The sequence below is a fragment of the Populus trichocarpa genome, chromosome 1 (genome assembly GCF_000002775.5).
Source record: "Populus trichocarpa isolate Nisqually-1 chromosome 1, P.trichocarpa_v4.1, whole genome shotgun sequence".
Classification (NCBI taxonomy): domain Eukaryota; kingdom Viridiplantae; phylum Streptophyta; class Magnoliopsida; order Malpighiales; family Salicaceae; genus Populus; species Populus trichocarpa.
The window spans coordinates 49,453,183-49,472,583 of record NC_037285.2 but is presented as its reverse complement, the minus strand read 5'-3'; the positions used below and the strand labels follow the sequence as shown (position 1 = coordinate 49,472,583).

General features: G+C 35.0%; 4 protein-coding genes and 1 long non-coding RNA gene across 10 annotated transcripts; 2 read left to right on the top strand and 3 right to left on the bottom strand.

The window, feature by feature from the left end:
- The first annotated feature begins 2,633 nt into the window (after window positions 1–2,633).
- On the top strand, window positions 2,634–7,540 carry LOC7457671 (actin-related protein 8). Of its 2 annotated transcripts, none has more exons than XM_002300552.4 (12): window positions 2,634–3,245; window positions 3,535–3,620; window positions 3,747–3,817; window positions 3,960–4,027; window positions 4,346–4,407; window positions 4,655–4,752; window positions 5,087–5,168; window positions 5,575–5,717; window positions 5,913–6,061; window positions 6,422–6,555; window positions 6,691–6,809; window positions 7,098–7,540. In XM_002300552.4, exons 1-12 carry the CDS (start codon window positions 2,914–2,916, stop codon window positions 7,173–7,175), a joined length of 1,422 nt encoding a protein of 473 aa, XP_002300588.4. In that variant the 5' UTR covers window positions 2,634–2,913; the 3' UTR covers window positions 7,176–7,540. The 2 variants fall into 2 exon arrangements, with proteins under 2 accessions (XP_002300588.4, XP_024455774.2); XM_024600006.2 differs by having other exon boundaries at window positions 2,635–3,245; window positions 4,337–4,407.
- LOC7457670 (pentatricopeptide repeat-containing protein At5g66520) lies at window positions 7,520–9,496 on the bottom strand. 4 transcript variants are annotated; one of them, XM_024599991.2, is made up of 2 exons: window positions 9,072–9,496; window positions 7,520–8,960 (listed from the first exon to the last, which is right to left on the bottom strand). In XM_024599991.2, the coding sequence occupies exons 1-2, from the start codon at window positions 9,370–9,372 to the stop codon at window positions 7,810–7,812; spliced, it is 1,452 nt and encodes a 483-aa protein (XP_024455759.1). In that variant the 5' UTR covers window positions 9,373–9,496; the 3' UTR covers window positions 7,520–7,809. The 4 variants fall into 4 exon arrangements, with proteins under 4 accessions (XP_024455759.1, XP_024455762.1, XP_024455766.1 ...); XM_024599994.2 differs by having other exon boundaries at window positions 7,520–8,858; XM_024599998.2 differs by having other exon boundaries at window positions 7,520–8,780.
- Window positions 9,497–9,645: 149 nt separating this feature from the next.
- On the bottom strand, window positions 9,646–11,331 carry LOC7457669 (GPI-anchored protein LLG1). Its single transcript, XM_002299041.4, has 4 exons — window positions 11,045–11,331; window positions 10,744–10,947; window positions 10,589–10,645; window positions 9,646–10,254 (listed from the first exon to the last, which is right to left on the bottom strand). The coding sequence occupies exons 2-4, from the start codon at window positions 10,835–10,837 to the stop codon at window positions 9,890–9,892; spliced, it is 516 nt and encodes a 171-aa protein (XP_002299077.2). The 5' UTR covers window positions 10,838–10,947; window positions 11,045–11,331; the 3' UTR covers window positions 9,646–9,889.
- A 964-nt stretch (window positions 11,332–12,295) lies between these two features.
- LOC7457668 (actin-related protein 8) lies at window positions 12,296–16,988 on the bottom strand. 2 transcript variants are annotated; one of them, XM_002299040.4, is made up of 12 exons: window positions 16,516–16,988; window positions 16,270–16,355; window positions 15,990–16,060; window positions 15,785–15,852; window positions 15,640–15,701; window positions 15,282–15,379; window positions 14,837–14,918; window positions 14,345–14,487; window positions 13,708–13,856; window positions 13,307–13,440; window positions 13,018–13,136; window positions 12,296–12,709 (listed from the first exon to the last, which is right to left on the bottom strand). In XM_002299040.4, the coding sequence occupies exons 1-12, from the start codon at window positions 16,833–16,835 to the stop codon at window positions 12,632–12,634; spliced, it is 1,410 nt and encodes a 469-aa protein (XP_002299076.1). In that variant the 5' UTR covers window positions 16,836–16,988; the 3' UTR covers window positions 12,296–12,631. The 2 variants fall into 2 exon arrangements, with proteins under 2 accessions (XP_002299076.1, XP_052305334.1); XM_052449374.1 differs by having other exon boundaries at window positions 16,270–16,413; window positions 16,516–16,659.
- A 91-nt stretch (window positions 16,989–17,079) lies between these two features.
- On the top strand, window positions 17,080–17,918 carry LOC112327194 (uncharacterized). The gene is made up of 3 exons (XR_008058170.1): window positions 17,080–17,208; window positions 17,312–17,397; window positions 17,482–17,918. It is a non-coding gene; the product is annotated as an uncharacterized LOC112327194 (long non-coding RNA).
- Window positions 17,919–19,401: the final 1,483 nt, after the last annotated feature.

The window sequence follows — 19,401 nt, the reverse complement described above, 5'->3', positions numbered from 1 at the left end:
GGAAAGTATTTTTCAATGTTTGGTAATGTAATAGAAAATAAGTTGGAAAACACTTTCCAGTGTTTGGTTATGTCATGGAAAATGAGCTGTAAAATAACTTATTAATATTTTATTTTTCTCAAGTTTATTAAAATAATGAGGAACAAATCTTACAAAGTAAAAAGTTGAATGAGAATGAAATTGAAAAAAAATATATAATTTCATAAATTATCTCAAATAAAATAAATAATAATCAAAATAATAGAGATCAAATCTAAAAAATTTTAAAAAAAATGAAAGGTGAATAAATTAAAATAATAATAATTAACATTTCATAAATTATTTCAAATAAAATAAGTAACAATAAAAAAAATGAGGACCAAATTTGATAGATAAAAAATTTCAATAAAAAAATAATAAGAAAAAAGAAAATAACAATTATAAAAATAAGGACCAAAATTAATATAAAAATTAAATTTTAAGAAATGAAATTGAAAAATAAATATTCAAAACAAATTATATATAGCAATCAAAAGTTTGAGGATCAAATTTGATATAATTGGCAAATAATGACATTTCTAAATTTTTCACAACTTCCGGAAAGTGTTTTCCGCCCAAATTTTCCAGGAAAACACTTTCCTGAAAACCAAGCCAAATTTTCCTTTGACTGGAAAATGTTTTCCGTTGACCAACTTTTCTAATAGCAAACAAACACAGGAAAGTTTGGAAAGTGGTTTCCCGGAAACCATTTTCCAGAAAACAAACACAGCCAAAAGGGAAAACATTTTCCTGGAAACCAAACCAAATTTTTCTTTGACCGGAAAGTGTTTTCCGTTGACCGGAAAGTGTTTTTCGTTGACCAACTTTTCTAATGGCAAACAAACACAGGAAAGTTTGGAAAGTGGTTTCTTGAAAAGTGAATTTCAGGAAACAAATATGGTCTAAGATTATCATAAAAAGTTAATTTTAATTGATGCATAAATTGACACAAGAATATTATTTTATATATAATGAATAAATAATTTATATATGCTCTCGAGTTATTGCTATGGAAAAACCTTTTATAGCACAATGGATATAAATAACCTGATATAAAAAAAAATAGAAAAATACAACGAATGAATGGAATTTAACATCCAAATCAACAAAGTTTGGAATAATATCTATTTTTTTTAATTAATGTGGGTCTTTCAGCTAGTTTATGTGCACCTTAACTAATTTCACGGGTTCTAAAATTAACGATCATACAAGTTTTTACTGACCCCTGAAATTTATAAAATTTAAACTAATAATTTTTAAAGAATAAATTTAAAATTTAATGGATTAAACTACACCATATATAATTGATTTGACTAATATTTTTTATAGGCCGCGGATCCTTGAATTCTCGCTCTTTTGTTTGTAGCCAGATATAAATTGCACCCAGTTCATATAAAAATGGTCTGCCTAGGGTCCATTAATTTTGATTGTATATATATATATATATATATATATTGTCGAATTATATAGAAACATAGAAAATAGAAAATTTACCACCGCTCCACCTCTATCCATCCCATAGCTTATTTGTCGAGATTGTGACTAAACATGGTACACTTTTTTATTCTAACTTTGTATGAAACAAGTAGATAATTTGCATATAAATTGAAAACCAATCCATCCGAAATGAATGCATGTTAGTTGTCAACAGGCGCTACATTTAAAAAAAAATTAAATGTAACAAGAATATATACATATCATAATAAATTATTTTATATTATTATTAAAATCGGCCTAGGATATCAATCAGATTTTTTTAATCTAATTTAGGTTTAAAGTTATTAAAATTAAATTACATGGGAATTGTTTTAATATGCCTCAATTAACTTGGTCAATCTAAAAACAACGTGTCCAATTGATAAAAAAAATTTGAAGACAAAATTGATAGGAAAAAAACTTCCTGGTCCAATTCCTTGACTAGTCTAGGCGTGAGAATTGATATGACTTGAGTAGTCTAAAAACAACTTGAATAATTGTTAAAAAGATGAGAATATAAAACTATAAAGGAAAAAAACAAGAAGGAAATGATAAAAAAAAGGGGATTGAATTAAAAAAAAATAAGAGCTTAAGATCCGCATGAACTAGGATGTCATCTAAGGAAAGTCTTTAGGTTGGATTCAAATAATTCCGACGATAAAGTTAGATAATATTTGAGAGTGTAATTACGGTTGTTTTTTAAAGTGATTTTTATTTATAAATATAGTAACATAATATTTTTAAAAATTATTTTTAATATTAATATATTAAAATGATATAAAAATATTTAAAAAATATTAATTTTTAATAATAAAATAAAAAAATATTAAATTCTTAAAAAACAATTTTAAAACACAAAAATAAAAAGCTGGGATGCTACATTATGCTTTCCGAGTGTAAAAAGTGAAGCCTGGTGATGATGCTCTCCAAGTGTATCAGGCAGCGCTCCATCTCTTTCAGTTCAAAACTAGTTCATAATTAATGTCATAATTCTTAAATCATGACTCCAAGTTAAGAACAGTGTTCATGAATCTCTTTGTCTTGGAAATCATCAACCATTCATGTAAGAGATTCGATGTATTCTGTAAGGGAAAATCTCATGTATTGAATGAGAATCTCAAACATTAAATAAATGGATTTCACTCATGGATTTTGCAAATCCGGGTTACTAACTCACCACTCATATCTGGCAGCTTTTCATCCACGTGTCGATATCATATCCATCCACGTCAGTGTTAACTAGTCCTTCCGCTTGCACACAACCACCTCGACTCCTCCTCCAAATTCACCTCCTTCTCCCTTCCTTCATGCCTGTTTCCCTACAAAACGCGCAAAAAAACACCAAAAGCTCAGAACTTTCCCGCAAAACTCATTGAATCTCACCACCATGAATTGAAACAGCGAAGACCCATTTCTTCTATGGCGATGCTATTAAAGAAAGTGTGGGAATCGGTGTCGAACAGGGCGACTTCTTTCTCGAGTTCGAGCATTGACTCGGTGACGACTCCACTGAGTTACACAGAATCATCATCATCTTTGGGAGCTTTTGATCGGCTACCGATTGATGTGGTGTTGCAAATAGTGAGATTGGTGGGGCCAAAAGATGCAGCAAGATTGAGTGTAGTATGCAAGTCATGGAGACCACTTGTATCTGATAATCGCCTGTGGATTTATTTTCTTCAAAATTATCATGATACCTGGGATTCTGTATTTTTTGTTGAGACTCATCTCCGATCCGGGTATCCTATCCAGTGAGTTTCTCAATTTTCATTTCAAGCTTCTTTTTTTGTGTGAAATATATGATCATTGTTTTTCTGAGACCGTTAAACTATAGTAAAAGTGAAATGCTTTTCAATTATCGATTGCTTAGTTGTGGATGATTGAGTGATTTTGACTGTGAGGGAATAGAACTGGGATTTGTTTTTGGAGAGAGATTAGTGGAAAATGTGAGACTTGTATTGGAATTGGAAATTTGAAGGGTTTTTTTTCTATTATTATTTCTTTTAAAATATTTGAAATTAATTTGTGATTTTATTACAGGACATTCTCTAGTCCCATAACAGAGCTGTCATTCATGCGTATATATGGGCAAAGGGTGCAAGTCCCTGGTGCTGTTATTGTTGATGGTAAGCATTATATATGTAAAAAGGACTAATTCCATTGCTTAACCATCTTGATTAATCATTCTATTTAAACCGATATTTTTGAAAGATTTTTCGCATTTTTTTTATTCTATAATCTTCTTGATAAAGGTGGTTCAGGCCACTGCAAATATGGCTGGAGCAAAAATGCTTGTCCGTCTGGACGGTCAGCTACTTTTTTGGTGAGCTTTTTCTTGTAACTAGCCATTCTGGCATTTGTGGAAGAAACTTTTCCAGAAGGAAAATCTTCTGCATTTCTCATAATTACCAATGTGGATTTTTCTTAATTTTCGACAATATGTAATGAAATTACCTGGCGAGCAGGAATTTGGCAACATTGAATCTCCAATGTACTCCAGGCTTCAACATTTTTTTGCTACTATTTATAGCAGGTCTGTCCTCTCTCTCTTGAAATTTGTTAGCCAATTCCACTTTTCAAATGTCCCCTTTTCATTTTTATCTCAGTGTGTTTGTGTGTGAACTTGCGTTGCATGTAGAAAAACTTGTTTTCTAAAGAAACACTTTTGGGAGGATTTATACAAGTTCCATTGGATAACCGATAGCATTAATTACATTTTTAACTTGTGGCATGCTGGTTTTAATCCTCAATATATGAACCTATTTTTGCTTTGTTGCCCCTTATAGGCTTTTTTCCATTTTTTATGGCCTCTAGAACTTGACAGTGCTGAAAATATCTCCAGTCTTTACAGGATGCAGGTAAAAGCATCTGCACATCCCATTGTCGTCTCCCTTCCACTTTGCCATTATGATGGTTAGCTATCACTTCAACGAAATTACTTTGAGGAATTTCACTTGCACATTTTTTTTCATTGTATTTTAGATCTTTTGAAATTGATGACATTATTCTATTATCTACCTAGGGTGAAATAATTCTAATGATGTCTGACCAGATGCTTCCAAATTTAAACTATATAGTTGATTCATGATGTCAACAACTTAGATTGGGTGGTCTTATATAACCTATTTCTCTAAACTTGCTCTAATCTTTATGATTGCAGATACTGAATCTGCTAGAGCATCAAGAAGGCAACTAAAAGACGCTATCTACACAGCTCTTTTCGACATGAACGTTCCAGCTGTTTGTGCCATTAATCAGGTGTGTTTGGCTTTATTTGTCAACTAATTCCTCTAGTTTCTCAATGTTTTCAACCGGTCAAATTGATATATATGTTAAAGTAAATGGGACTTATCAAGGATGCCAGAGACTAATTATCATTGCATGGAAAAGATTTCTACAAATAGGAAGTTTCTGCTATGTAGCTGTATGAAATGCAATTTCATGCCATCTTGAAATGTGGGAAAACTTATTCTGTTACATGTTTTGTTGGTGAGTGTTAACATTTCCTAGTTACAGTGAGAGAATGTAAAGGTTCTGGCATTGTTCTGCCTATCTTTTAACATTAATGTGATATGTTTGTTGATAAACACAGGCAACTTTAGCACTGTATGCAGCACAACGAACTTCAGGAATTGTTGTTAATATTGGTTTTCAAGTCACATCTGTTGTTCCAAGTAAGTGATTACTTTCTGTTCTGTCAAAATGCCCTCATTGTTTGGAACTTGATCTGAGGCGTATGTTGCATAAATTGAACTAGAAATAGACTTTGGTTCATTCTTAATGCTGACCATGCTATCCTTCTTGTGCTCACATTTATAACTAGAGGATTTGTAGACCTCTGTGGTTATTGATGATGTGTCATTTATATTCTTTCTGATTTTTTTTTCCAAATTTGTTAATCAATTGCACATGTTTCAACCTGTCTCGTGCAATCTGTAATATGCTTGGTATTCTGGGCTCTTTCATGCTTCACTCACTTTCTATAAGTTTCTACATTCTATAATAATCTTGTTTCTAACTGGTAAGCTGCAAAATCATAGGGATTTAGGATTTTGGCATACTGACTTTTGCATTTTACAGTTTTACATGGTAAAGTAATGCGCACAGTGGGTGTGGAAGTCATGGGTGTGGGAGCATTAAAAGTAACAGGATTCCTTAGAGAACAGATGCAGCAGAATAATCTTAATTTTGAATCACTCCACACAGTTCACACATTGAAAGAGGTATACTGTTTCAGTGTTTCTTGTCATGCTGCATAATGTGGCTTTATCTCCTACTGAACTTGGTCAAATTCAAGGCCGACTAGTTTTCCCACCCTTCATAACTAAGTTCTAATTAGCTGTATTGATAACTTCGTATTGTTATTTCAATGGTGAACCTTTTTCTTCTCATGATCTGTTGGAACCATGGAAATACAGAATCTATGTTATGTAGCTGCTGATTATGAAGCTGAACTGTATAAAGACACTCAAGCATCATTTGAAGTACCTGGAGAAGGATGGTTCACTCTTTCAAAAGAGCGCTTTAAAACAGGGGAGGTCCTATTCCAGCCATGTATTGCTGGAGTGTAAGTGCATATCTTCCCACAATCCACTACTTTCATTGGACTCTTTTTTGAAGCTTTCTCATACTGATGTTGTCCTTGGATAAGCTGTATTTGACCACAAAACTTGTTTGCTTGGAATAAATCTCATATTGATGTTGTTCTTGGATAAACTTCATTGTTTTTCAAACCCTAATGTGTATATTTGGAATCCAGCACTGCATGTTTTCATTTAAATTGATGCCTTTAGCCTGCACCATGTCCATATTTTCACGTTCACATTATTTCACAATCCAACAACCAAAATATTTTTTATACCTTACACCACCAAAATAATAAAACCATGACGGTAGGCTGAAATGTTTTCATTTGCACATGGTACAGGTGTGCAATGGGTTTGCAGCAGGCTGTAGCTCTTTGCATGGACCACTGTCATGCTGCGGAATTAACTGAAGATGATGCTTGGTTCAAGACTATAGTTTTGTCAGGAGGGACTGCTTGTCTCCCAGGACTTGCAGGTAAAAAAAAATAGAATTATAAATAATGATTGGGTTGGCACAAGAATCTAATCTAGAAAGTTAAGAAATTGAATAAAATTAGCAAGGACACGTGCTTATGAAGTATATGAACCTATATTTTTGAAATGTTTCCAGAAAGGCTAGAGAAGGAATTGCATGGACTTCTTCCCCCATCCATTTCTAATGGAATAAGAGTCATTTCTCCTCCTTATGGCGCAGACAGTGCATGGATTGGGGCAAAGCTTATTGGCAATGTAAGTTACTTCATCACCAATTATTTAGATCATGCAAAACTGGACATATTCACAACTGTTATGTTTAGTTGCTGTACATCCTGAAGTGACCATAGTTGGTTTCTGCATAACTATTGGGCTCTTCGTCTTCTCTCAATTTTGACTTTCATTCATGATCATGATAATTTATTCACCTTTTCTCGACTCTGGTGTTGTTTGATGACTTGGAGTCTCAAGCATCTTGGTCTGGGTCACATACCACGCCATTTTCCCATGTGAAGGCCTTACCTCACCTTTCTTTCTATACAGTTGAGCACCTTTCCTGGGTCCTGGTGTGTAAGGAAAAAACAATTTAGACGGAAGTCCAGATTTACCCTTGCATGGTAAATCAGGCTTGTATAGATTCGGCAGCTTCCAGGGGCCTTGTTTATCATCTATAATAAAGAAGCAGTGGGAAAGAAGCCAAACTCTGCTCACATGATGAAGATTGCCAAAATTTCTTTATTTATATTTCAATTTTACATTTTCAATTTTTTTCTAAAGTTTGTCTTGAATCTTCTTTCTGTGAGGAGGTTTCTTAAAAGAATGAACTCGAAAATCCACATTGCCAGGGAAACCTTAGTTCTGTTTGCAAGTTCGGTTTATTCTTGGAATATGAGCATCCTCGAATAAGAGTTTGTTGCTGTATGTGTATACATATCAAAACTGAGTATGTAAACAAAGCTAATGAATATTGTTTCCTGCTTGTGATCTATCTTGGAAACATGAACTTGGAAGTCAGTTTATTAACTCTAGTTTGTGATGAAGTGGGCATGATTCACAGTTTCTTTGTTCCAACTTGCCTTTCATATTGAATCGATTAAGAACAAGTAACGTGGAGGTAATGGGATGGATAATGCCCTAGATCCACGAAACAAAAGGCATGAATCTATGTCCTCTCGTCCTCTTTGTTTTGCTTTGCATACAGACTTGGAAGAAAAATCATTAGCAGTCTCGAACTGTATAGACACCTTGCAGTATTTCATATATCTCTTGCTTTATTATGAACAGTATAACCCACTGTGAACTCATGGACCGCGCCTTCCACCTCAATGAAACTAGATCCACAAGTTGTCACCATTTCTTTTTCATGGATCATCTTCCTTATCTTAGCAGCTTCTTCCTTCTCTCCTGCATTAGCAAACATGAGCCCTGCTAATTTGTGCCGGTCCCCTGATGTCGGCTCAAGCTCCATCAAGTTCTCGAAGGCCCAAGTCCCTCTCTTGAGGTCATTGTGAGTTCTACAAGCACCTAGCAATGAACCCCAGATGATCGAATTAGGCTGTTTTGGCATTGAAAGGATCAGTTGTTCTGCGTCTGCCAGTAGCCCGGCACGGCCAAGGAGGTCTACCATGCATCCATAATGTTCAATAGATGGTTTTATTCCGAAACCATGTTCCATTTGACTGAAATATTGTCGTCCTTCTTCAACACAACCAGCATGAGAGCAGGCTGAAAGTATGGCCACAAATATGACTTTATTTGGACGAATCCCATCAGCAAGCATCTCATCAAACAGTTGAAAACATTTGCTAGCATGGCCATGGATGGCAAAAGCTGAAATCATAACTCCCCAAGTTACAACGTCTCTCCGGGCCATTTTCTGAAATAATCCATAGCCACACTCAATGCTTCCACTCTTAGCATACATATCGATGAGAGCAGTAGTGAGTTTAGTGCTCATCAAAACTCTAGTTTTATCAATGTACGCATGTATCCATCTTCCCTGATGCAATGTTCCTAATTGTCCACAGGCAGAGAGCAGGCTCACCAGTGCTGCTTCATTTGGCAGGATGTGTGAAACCATCATGTCTTGAAAAAGAGCTAATGCCTCAGTGTGCATACCATTCTTTGTATATCCTGTTATTAATGCACTCCAAGATGCTGCATCTTTCGCTGCCATGTCATCAAACATTTTTCTAGCCTTGTCTACACGACCCTCGGTCAAGTAACCTGAAATCATGGCATTCTTAGCAAGTGTGTTCTCTTCCGAGAATTCTCCAAGAACACGTTCTGCATCGTCTATGCTTCCTGAATTAGTGTACATATGAATTAAGGAGCTATGGATATGAGTATCTGGTACTATTCCTGCCTTAATTATCTGGCAATGCACTTGTTTACCTTCAAAAGGAGCTTTCAAATGGGAGCATGCCTTGAGGACAAAGGTGTAAGTGAAGTTGTCTGGTACAAGGTACCCAAATAGGAATTCTTTATACAGTAACAAAGAATCATGAAGAAACTTACCCATTGTTAGGCCTCTAATCATGGTGTTATAAACAAACACATCAGGAGAAGGTATTCTCTCAAAGATCGAAAAGGCATAATAAATCTGTGACATAGTAACATAAGCCTCGAGGAGCCTCCTAGCACACAAAGGATGATAACCAAGGAGTCCTGACACAACAAACTGGGCATGTAATTGTTTCACTTCCTGGAAGTCGTGGCACGTTCGAAGTGAGATAATGGTAGCTGGTGCTCTAGTTGAAGTTGTGAGAAGTAGATTTCTGTCCATGGGAAGAGGAGATTTTGTTAGAAAAGAGGCCATGAGGTAGTCGTAATTGATGATTGAGACGAGGTTCTTTAAGCAGCTAGTCAAGGATGGAGTTGTCTTCTACAACTAGCTGAAACTTAAAAATATCTCCAGCTACGCGAGGATGACTGTTTTTGCTGATATAATATGATTTTTGATTAACATGGTATCATCTATCCATAGCCACACAAACAAAATCGAGAGATAAAAATGATACATATGAAGACAACGCCATGCCAGGTCCACATCATATGAGAACAAGCAATTTTGGCATGGCACAAACCAAAATTTAAAATTTGAAGTATTTATAAGGGTAAAAATACATAACTTCACACTTGATACAACCAGGCTCTAGTCCCTTCCACTGGGGACTAGCAGATTACAAGCCTAAAAATAATTTGATTTCTTTCAGCATGCCTAAATGAGCAGTTTTAGAGATAGCAGCGTCAGAAAACAACGAAAATCCTCTCTACCAAGGTTAAAAAGAAATTATTGGAGAGAAAAAGAAAGGTAAAAAACATTTTTGGGGCCTTCAAAGTAATTGAAAGAACACCACTAAGAAACCAGCTAAGAACATCAGCAGGAGAATCGGACCACGCATGATCTGACTCCCATTTTTGTCAGCAGCCAGTTCTGATGGTGCTGGTGCAGGGCATGCAAGTCCCAGCTTCCCTTCCTTGCATTCATTGGCAAATAGACCAGGCGGATATTTCCCATAGAGGTTAATGTAGCTGAACATGATTGATGCACAATCATTGGTCAAGTCATTTATCACATCTGCGTAAGGACAGGCAAACTCCTTAAATGATCCACAGCAGCGACTGGGAGTATACTGGGGTCCTTTACATTGGCTTGTGATGATTGTATAGTTCAGAAACTCAAAGTTTACAGGGCAAGCTGCAGATAAAGAAAGACAATACATTGCCATCAGCACGCCATCTAAAGCAGACTGATACAACCTATCAAATTCTGGAATAGAATTGCGGGCTTCTTTGGCAAGAACACGCAGTCGTCAAGACAACAAACACAACATTTCGCATCTTAAATGAACAAATCAGCAATGGAAAACTCATTGGCATGCATCAGAGATCAACAAAATATGGAGTCATCACTTAAATCACTTCGATCACAGAAGAAAACATAGTGGCGATCACAATCTAGAGAACCCAAACCAAAACTTGACTAGAAGCGAGCAAATAAAGCGGAGGAAAAAAGTGGCAAAAAAGGCAACCTTTCTTAGTCTGAAGTAGATTCCTGCCAGTAGAAGCATGAGATTCAAAGACACCATCTGCATCCAAATTAACAAAAAAAGACAAAAAGCAATGAATAACATGGATCTTTGTAACATCAACAAAAAATAAGGATTTTGAAACTGAAAGGAGGTACCTGAAATGAAAGTAGATGCAAAAGAAGGAGAAGCAAAGAGACCCATCAAGAGAAAGATGAAGAAGACAAATGAAAAACACTGATTCAACCCCATCTCCCTTGTAAAGATTCAACCTTTCCTTCTTTCTTCAATTCGATATATCTATCTACCTCTTTGGATTATTAATGTCTTCTTCTTCTCTTTTCTTCTAAAGAAGAAGAGATCTGGACAGAAACATAAAAGGGAGTAAGAAATAGCAAAAGCCCAACAATTCCAAGCACATAATAAAATAAAGGGAAGGGAAGGAGAGAAGATACTTACAGTTTGTGTCTGAAAATAAATATTGCTATGAGCTGCTTAGTGGGATACAGCAAATAACGCGGAAACTGGGGTCACCAACCAATTTCTTCTTCAAGTATAGATGAGAAAGACAATAATTGTGCTCTCTCTTCTGCTAGTCCTTGATAATTAGTTGATCAACTGATGGGTTAATCAAGACATGCAGGCAATGACCACATCCAAGTTTGCCGTCTCTTGTCCTACCTGTCTTATTTCAATTTTTGTTTTCAAGGTCTTCGACGGAGCAACATCGTAAGACTTTTCTAGCAAGTTGATAGAGTATTTACAGGCCATGTTTTAATATGTTGATCCACCGACTTGGTCTGAGCTGGAATGGTAGTTTCAAAAACAACATTATACTGATTTTTTATTTAAAAAATATTAATCTGTTGAATTCATGATTTTAAACTGAGTCGGGAATTATAAATTTATAACTGTACTGATAAATTGTGAGCCTAGTTCACTCAATCAATCACAAAAGTTTATCAAACGTTAAGTAATTAGTTCTTAGGATTATGAATGTCTAAATCCCTTCTCATCTCCTTTTCGTGTTTGTATGCAAGAGGAGAAACTTGGACTGCGTCAAGGAAGTAGTTTCATATGCCAATAACTATATTTATTAACAAGTAATTAAAAAACAAAATATAAGTAATCAAATGGATATATATTGCTGAATAATTATATTTAGTCAACAAAATTCTACATATTTTTGTTGAATATATTTTGGGAAGAAAAATCAGTGGAACATAAAAAAATAAATTTTAAAAATAAAAATATTATTAAAAATAAATAAATTTAAGATAGAATGTCTAGACCTTTACATCTCAAAGCAACACTATCACAAAAAATTTAAGGTTACAACATGTCCCGATAACCAATGAAAAAATCACGTACCAATCATCACAATAATGAATTTGATGCATCACAAGAAAACCGTAAAAACCAACAAATTATCACAAAAATAAGTTCTAACCAGCAAGAAGGAAGAAGAAGAGAGGGGAAGTTTAGATGCTTGTACAACTTTAGATAGACTTGTGATATATATATATATATATATATATATATCAATCGCTTTTCCTCGAGTTATGTGTCGAAGCAAGAAGAGGAGAAGTTTCAAGGAGGAAGAGAAATCGGATTATTATTGCTCAAGGAGATTTACATCTTATTATATGTAGTCTTTGTACTACCTGACCACTAAACACATATGATCCAACAGTCTTGTTACGAAGCTAGTTAGGAATCGAATGGTTCGTGATACAAGATTATCTATCAAGTAACATTATTTCTTGATAATAGCTATGAACTTTCAGCAAAAAGTAGTGGGTGTACACTGATCCGTGGCTATAAATTACAGTTTAGCTTTTCTCCAACCATAGTTTTTACCATAATTTGAGTTGAAAAACAAGTTTAGAAAATGAAAACTAAATAACTTTCGAAATTGTAACCGGCATAAAAATATCTCCAGCTACATCATACTGCACCATAATACCAAACAAACGGATATACCATGCCAGTCCAGGTAGTTCACACTGTTATCCCACCACTTGAGGGTCCCCTATCCTTTTCCTTTTACCAAACGAGGTTTAATCTGGGCTTCCGTCGAAATTGCTTGTTTGTCACACACCAGGACTCAGGGAAGGTGCTCAACTGTGGTAGAAAATACAAGAAGAAAAAAAGAAAGAGAGATAAAGCTTCGATATAGGTACACAGGTGGAGCGATCTGTGATCTAAACCCAAATACAGTAATGATAGAAATGACAGTCCAGAAAAGAAGTTGGAATTTTTTTAAACTTCATTAGACCTGGATCACACCAGATGTGCAGAGACCACATTATGAACAATTCATGACATCTCAATCAAGGATCAAAGCTTCTAATACAAGACGAAAACGTGCAATGATGAATATATCATATATCCAATCTTGCATAATCAAAAGATCTGGATTATTAACTTACATTGCCGATAAGCTTTGCACCGAACCATGCAGTGTCTGCGCCATAAGCAGGAGAAACAACTCTAATTCCTTTTGAAATGGATGAAGGAAGAAGCCCATGTAATTCCTTCTCTAGCCTTCCTGGAAACATTTAACGAACATAGCTAGGTTCAGTTCATGCACTAGATACTCATACATTCAGTTTTTTTAACTCTTCAAGATTAGATTCTGGCAGCATCTCAACCATGCTTCCTACCAAAGAATTAAAGAAAAGGTGCGAGCATGCCCTCTTTTCATGTTTTTTCCCCTACCTACAAGTCCAGGCAGTAACGCAGTGCCCCCTGACAAAACTACAGTCTTGAACCAGGTATCATCTCCAGTGAATCCTATAGCATGACAGTGATCCATGCAAAGAGCTACTGCCTCGTGCAAACCCTTTGTGTGCCTGTACCATGTTATAAATGAAACATTTGAGCCAACCACAGAGGCCTATTATTTTGATGGCATAACGCATGGAAAATATTCTGATTGTTGGATTGTGGAAAGAATCCAATCAGAAAATATTGGACATATGTCATGTCGAAATGCATCACTTCTCCCCCCTTCTTCCTAAGAACATTTGGGGTCGAAATAGTTTATGCAAAAACAGCATCAATGTCTTGAAAGCTTCATCCCGTGACGGTAGCAAAATTGTGGGAAGAAATGGACTTACACTCCAGCAATGTGTGGCTGAAATAAGACCTCCCCTGTTGTAAAGCGCTCTTTGGAAAGAGTGAACCATCCTTCTCCAGGGACTTCCAATGATGCTGGTGTATCTTTAGATAGCTCAACTTCATAATCAGCAGCGATATAACATAGCTTCTGCATATCCATATGATGCCAACAGAACATAAAGAGAGAAACCTTACATATCTAAGGAATACAAGACTGTTATGATGCATGTGGTTCTGATCTAGTTATGGACTACATGATGGACAGTCCTTCCAGGGATATTTATGGACTGATTAGACAAAGCAAAAACTGAAAAGATCCTTTTAAATTAAACTCGAAAGGTGTTCAAGCTAGTTTTTTTACTTTTCCTTTTTATTTTTTGATTTCCAAGTTTATTTGGGTCTTCTATTGCATTTTTTTTCTTCAGATTTTCTAGTTTGTTTGGATCTTTATTTATTTAAGGAGTTGTTAACTTTTCATAAGGGAAACTATTTAAAAAAAAACATTCAATAATAAAATTTTGAATTAGAATTTTTATATGATAACCGTAGAATTTTGTCTGGAAAAACTGCTTAGCTTTTGACCGAGTTCAAAAGGGCATACAACTTTAGAATGTGCCGTGGCAAGAAATGGCATACCTCTTTCAATGTGCGAGCAGTGTACAGTGATCGGAAATTAATATTGTTCCGCTGCATCTGTTCTCTAAGAAATTCTGTTAATTTTAATCCTCCAACATCCACGACTTCCACACCCACTGTGCGCATTACTTTGCCATGTAAAACTGCAAAACGTAACAGTCAGATTCCCAGAACCCCCACAATCTTGAAATCACAAGAAGCCATTCTAAAACAAAGGATATTTAAGAGAAGGTAGAAATTCATATAGGGTATAAAGCATGTTAGAGCCTAGAACACGAAGCATATTTTACAACTTGCAAAAGCCTAGGTCAAAACCTGTGTAATTCCTTCAACGAATATTCCTTTAAGGAAGAAATTAGACATTAGACACACAGGAAAGATCACATTCTTGGCATGAAGAATGAGCCAAATACTATTTTTAGTTCACTTTATACAGCATTTCAATTTCTATACAAGGAGGAAGCATGGATCAAAAAGAAGATAATCGCTTACTTGGAACCACAGACGTGACTTGAAAACCAATATTGACAACAATTCCTGAAGTTCGCTGTGCTGCATACAGTGCTAAAGTTGCCTGTGTTTGTCCAAAAAACGTTTTTTTGTAATTATAATAAGCTGAATAATACCAGAACCTTTAGATTCTGTCATAGACAAGAGGGATTATTAACATCCATCGATGCAACGAACAAAACAATTCAATTTTCCATGTTTCGAGATGGCATATGAAGTTGCCTTGCCTACAACTACACAGAAGAAGCTCCCAAGTACTCATAGAAAAGTGATCTCTGGCATTGTTGACAAGTCCTCTTTATTTAACATGGAAAAGTATTTTCCAGAAGAAAAGGAAAGAAACACGGATGATCTGACCTTGTTAGCGCAATAACCAGTGGGATACATTGAGCGACTAGAGGAATGAGTTGGTAAATAGAGGCAACACCTGATTAACAGCACAAACAGCTGGAACATCCATGTCAAACAGAGCTGTGTAGATCGCTTCTTTTAGCTGCCTTCTAGATGCTCTTGCAGATTCAGTATCTGCAATCGTAAACACATGGAGCAAGTTTAGAGGAGAAGAATACACTATTCATAACCGTCGAATCCAAATTCTAGCGATCGTGAGTTGACTGTGTGCTTTAAATCTGGACATGTCAGGTCAGACAAAAAGGTTATTTGAAATATTTCTTCTTTGATTAGATAATAGAGAACTGTATCAACTAAAGAAAGGTAAGATTTAAACACATAATATTTAGCAAGATACATTGCTCAAGAGTAATTTAGTTTAAGTGGTAACTGACCATCATAATTGCGAAGTGGAAGGGAGAGGACAATTGGCTGTGCAGATGCTTTTACCTGCATCCTGTAAACATAATGTTTTCAGATATATATACACAAGTGTTTCTTCATAAAATAAGTCGCTGCACAGAGAGAGGGAGGACAGACCTGCTATAAATAGTAGCAAAAAAGTTTCGAAACCTGAAGTACGATGGAAATTCGATATTGACAAATTCCTGCTCATCAAATAATTTCAGAATCGGAACAGGTTTACTTTAAGTTGATGGAAGCCAACAAATTATGACAAGAGATCTAAGAGGTGCTCAAGATCCGATTTTGCAAAATGGCTGGCCGATTAAAAGAAAATGCTCACCGAAAAAGTTGCCGACCGACCGGACGGACAGGCATATTTGCTCCAGCCAAACTTGTAATAGCCAGAACCACCTTTTCATTTACATTTGTGATAGAAGAATCAACAAATAGATAAAACTTTCAACAATCAACAATTTCAGAACAATCGAACAATATTTGATATTTGAATAACCTGTAGCAATGCTACTGTAATACGAAATTCTATCTTGCTATAAATGTTCTTGCACCTAATTTTACTTCAAATTAACAACTCCAGGCTTGGAATTACATAGAATTCTCACCATCAACAATAACAGCACCAGGAACTTGCACCCTTTGCCTGTATATACGCATGAACGACGACTTTGCTATGTGACTAGAGAATTTCCTGTTGTGAAATCACAAGTCCATTCTCACAATTTAGAAGGGGAAAAAAATTCCCTTACCTATAAAAACTCAAATAAACAGTATAAGAAATCCATAATTAAACCATCAGAATCCGCTAAATTATTCTCGATTGGGCTTCAAATGAAAAGGACAAAACTTACTGTAAATTGGTTTCAGCGAAAAAAACAGAATTCCAAGTGTCATGATAACTTTGGAGAAAATAAATCCATAGACGATCGTCAGATACAAGTGACCTCCATGACTTGCAAACTACACTCAATCTTGCTGCATCTTTTGGCCCCACCAATTTCACTATTTGGAATACCACATCAATCGGTAGCCGATCAAAAGCTCCCAAAGATGATGGTGGTGGTGATTTTGTGTAACCCGGTGGACTTATCACTGAGTCAACGTGCGAACTAGGACAAGAACTCCTCCTATTCGTCACCGATTCCCACACTTTTTTTAATAACATTGCCATAGCTGAAATGGGTTCTCGCTGCTTCAATTCATGGTTGTGAAATTCAATTATTTTTTAGGGAAAGTTCAGAGCTCCCTTTCTTTTCCTGTTTTGAGGGAGTTGGTAAGGTCGTTGTGTTAAGACGGATTTGTGAACACTGACGTAGAAGCATATGATGGTGACACGTGGAGGGGGAGCAGCCAGAGATTTGTTATTGTTAACAAACTTAATTTTGTCCTTCATCGTGTTTTTCAAGTGAGAAAATGTGGGACCTGACCAGACAGAAGAAGCTATGGCTTTCTTGACGTTTGTGTAAGATGAAGATGAGAGAACAAGGGACCAGACAGGAGCTATGGCTTTCTCGATGCTTGTTTAAGAGGATGCTGATGCTGATGTAATCAATCAATTGGATCTACCTCTACTAACAACAAAACTTAGTCAAGTCACTGGAATATTTAATCTCTGATAGTATTTTTTATTTTATTCTTCCACTCTAGATCAAGAAGATGGAGCTCCCTTACGCCATTACCCAAATCTGCAACTCAGGAAAGCAATTGAGTGGTCATTTCCACTCCAGTCAATGGTATTTTTTTCTGAAATTTGAGATTTTTTCTTTCTTTGCAAGCTTGGGACTTCGAAATTCAATTGGTGTTTGGTGAAATTCAAGTGCTAGGATTGTTTAGTGATGGAAGAAAATGTCAAAGATGGCATGGATGAAGAACTTCGCGCAGACTCTCAAAGATGGCATGGAAAGCAATTGATTTGTTGAACCGTTGTTCTACATGATTCTCACAGGCAATCCTTGACAGTTATTCACTGTTACTCGGTCTGGTTTTGGATTTCAAGAGGGTTTTCAGCAGATTTTGTGCATGTTCATGATGCGAGTAATCAATGGGTAGGGTACACACACACTCACATGGTTTCTTACAGAAACTGTCCATATATAAATCACATCCATTTCCTTTAGAGTTGCAAATCACACTGTCAAAATAGATATTCACTAGATAGGTTTTATGAGCAATGCTGTGCGTGGGTTTATTATTTTTTTATTGTAGAAAATGTATTAAGAATATATAAATTTATTTTTTCAAAAATAATTAAAAATTTTATTCATTGACTTGAGATAAAAAAAAATTAAAAAGCAATAAAAAAAAGATTTAAGTCAAATATGATAAACATGTTAAATCCATGATCCGAGACATGATATCAAGATAATTTTATATAAACAAAATGTAAAAAATAACACCTAAAAAAATTAAATATTGAAGGATGAAATCAATCATTTTAATTCAATTTAAAAGTAGAATTCCTTCAGAAAAACTAAATTTAACAAAGACAAAAAAATCAAAAACCAAGGCAACCCATATTATTTTCAAAACGACTAAAAAATATCATAGAAAGTGAATTAAAAAATAACAAAATGCTAGAGGATGAAAAAAAAAAGGCTCAAAAAGTAAGAAAAAAACCCAAAGAAACTTATGTCAACTTCGTAAACTGGGGTTAATCTCTTAAACCCGCAAACCGTTAAATTTAGACTCATGCTTAACTAAGAAGCTAAAAAACCCAGCCAATTAAATGTTAGAAAATGAAATAATAATAAAAAAGCAATCTAAAACATCTTGCAAGGTCAAAAAAATACAACAATATAAAAAAGAGTTAGATTTGACAGAAAAAAAAACTAAAGAATGATGAAATTGCAAAAAAATAAAAACAATTTCCAAAACCATTTAAAAAAATAGTAACCAAATCTGATAGATAAAAATATCAATTGTAGATGAAACTGAAAACAATTCTTAATTTAATAAACTATTCTAAATAAAAAAATATTGCAACAAAGAGAACAGGGATGAAATTAAAAAAACCTTTTAATTTCATAAAGTATTCTAAATTTTAAAAATTATAATAAAGAGAATATGGATGAAATCTTAAGTACAAAAAAGTTTAGATGCTTATTTGATTTTTTTAATTCCAGCATGAAAATTAAGTAGAAGGGAGGTATAAAGAAAAAATAAAACAAAAAGCCATACGTGTCGCACCGGCCGCTATAATACTACACGCGTCGTTGATCCATAGAGAAAACACCAAGACACTTCAAAAACCACCATGAAATCATGGTTTTGGCCACCGGATTCAAAGGCGGCTGACACGAGGGGTGATTATTTTCGGTTCGGTTCGGTTTTTTTTTTTCCCGTTTGACTCGGTTTTGGATCGGTTTTTTTTCCGGTTTGGCTCGGTTTTTTTTGGTTTGGGTTCGTTTCGATTTGGTTTTTTCAGTTTCAGGCTTATAAAACCGAAACCGAACCGAACTGGTCAGTTTTTTCAAAATTCTAATCGGTTTTTTTCACGGTTCGGTTTTTTCGGTTATTTTTTTTCCCGATTTTCTCAGTTTTTAGGTTTTTTTGCTCACCCCTAGCTGACACTGTTCAACTAATTCTTTTTCTTTTTTTTTTAATTTTTTAATTTATTAAATTACCCTACTGCTCCAAGTACATTTAATAACTACCTTATGATCATATGTAAATAATAAAAGAGCCCCTAAATCCAAACAATTGTTTTTAATTTTCAAGGTAATAAAATACCTTACTAG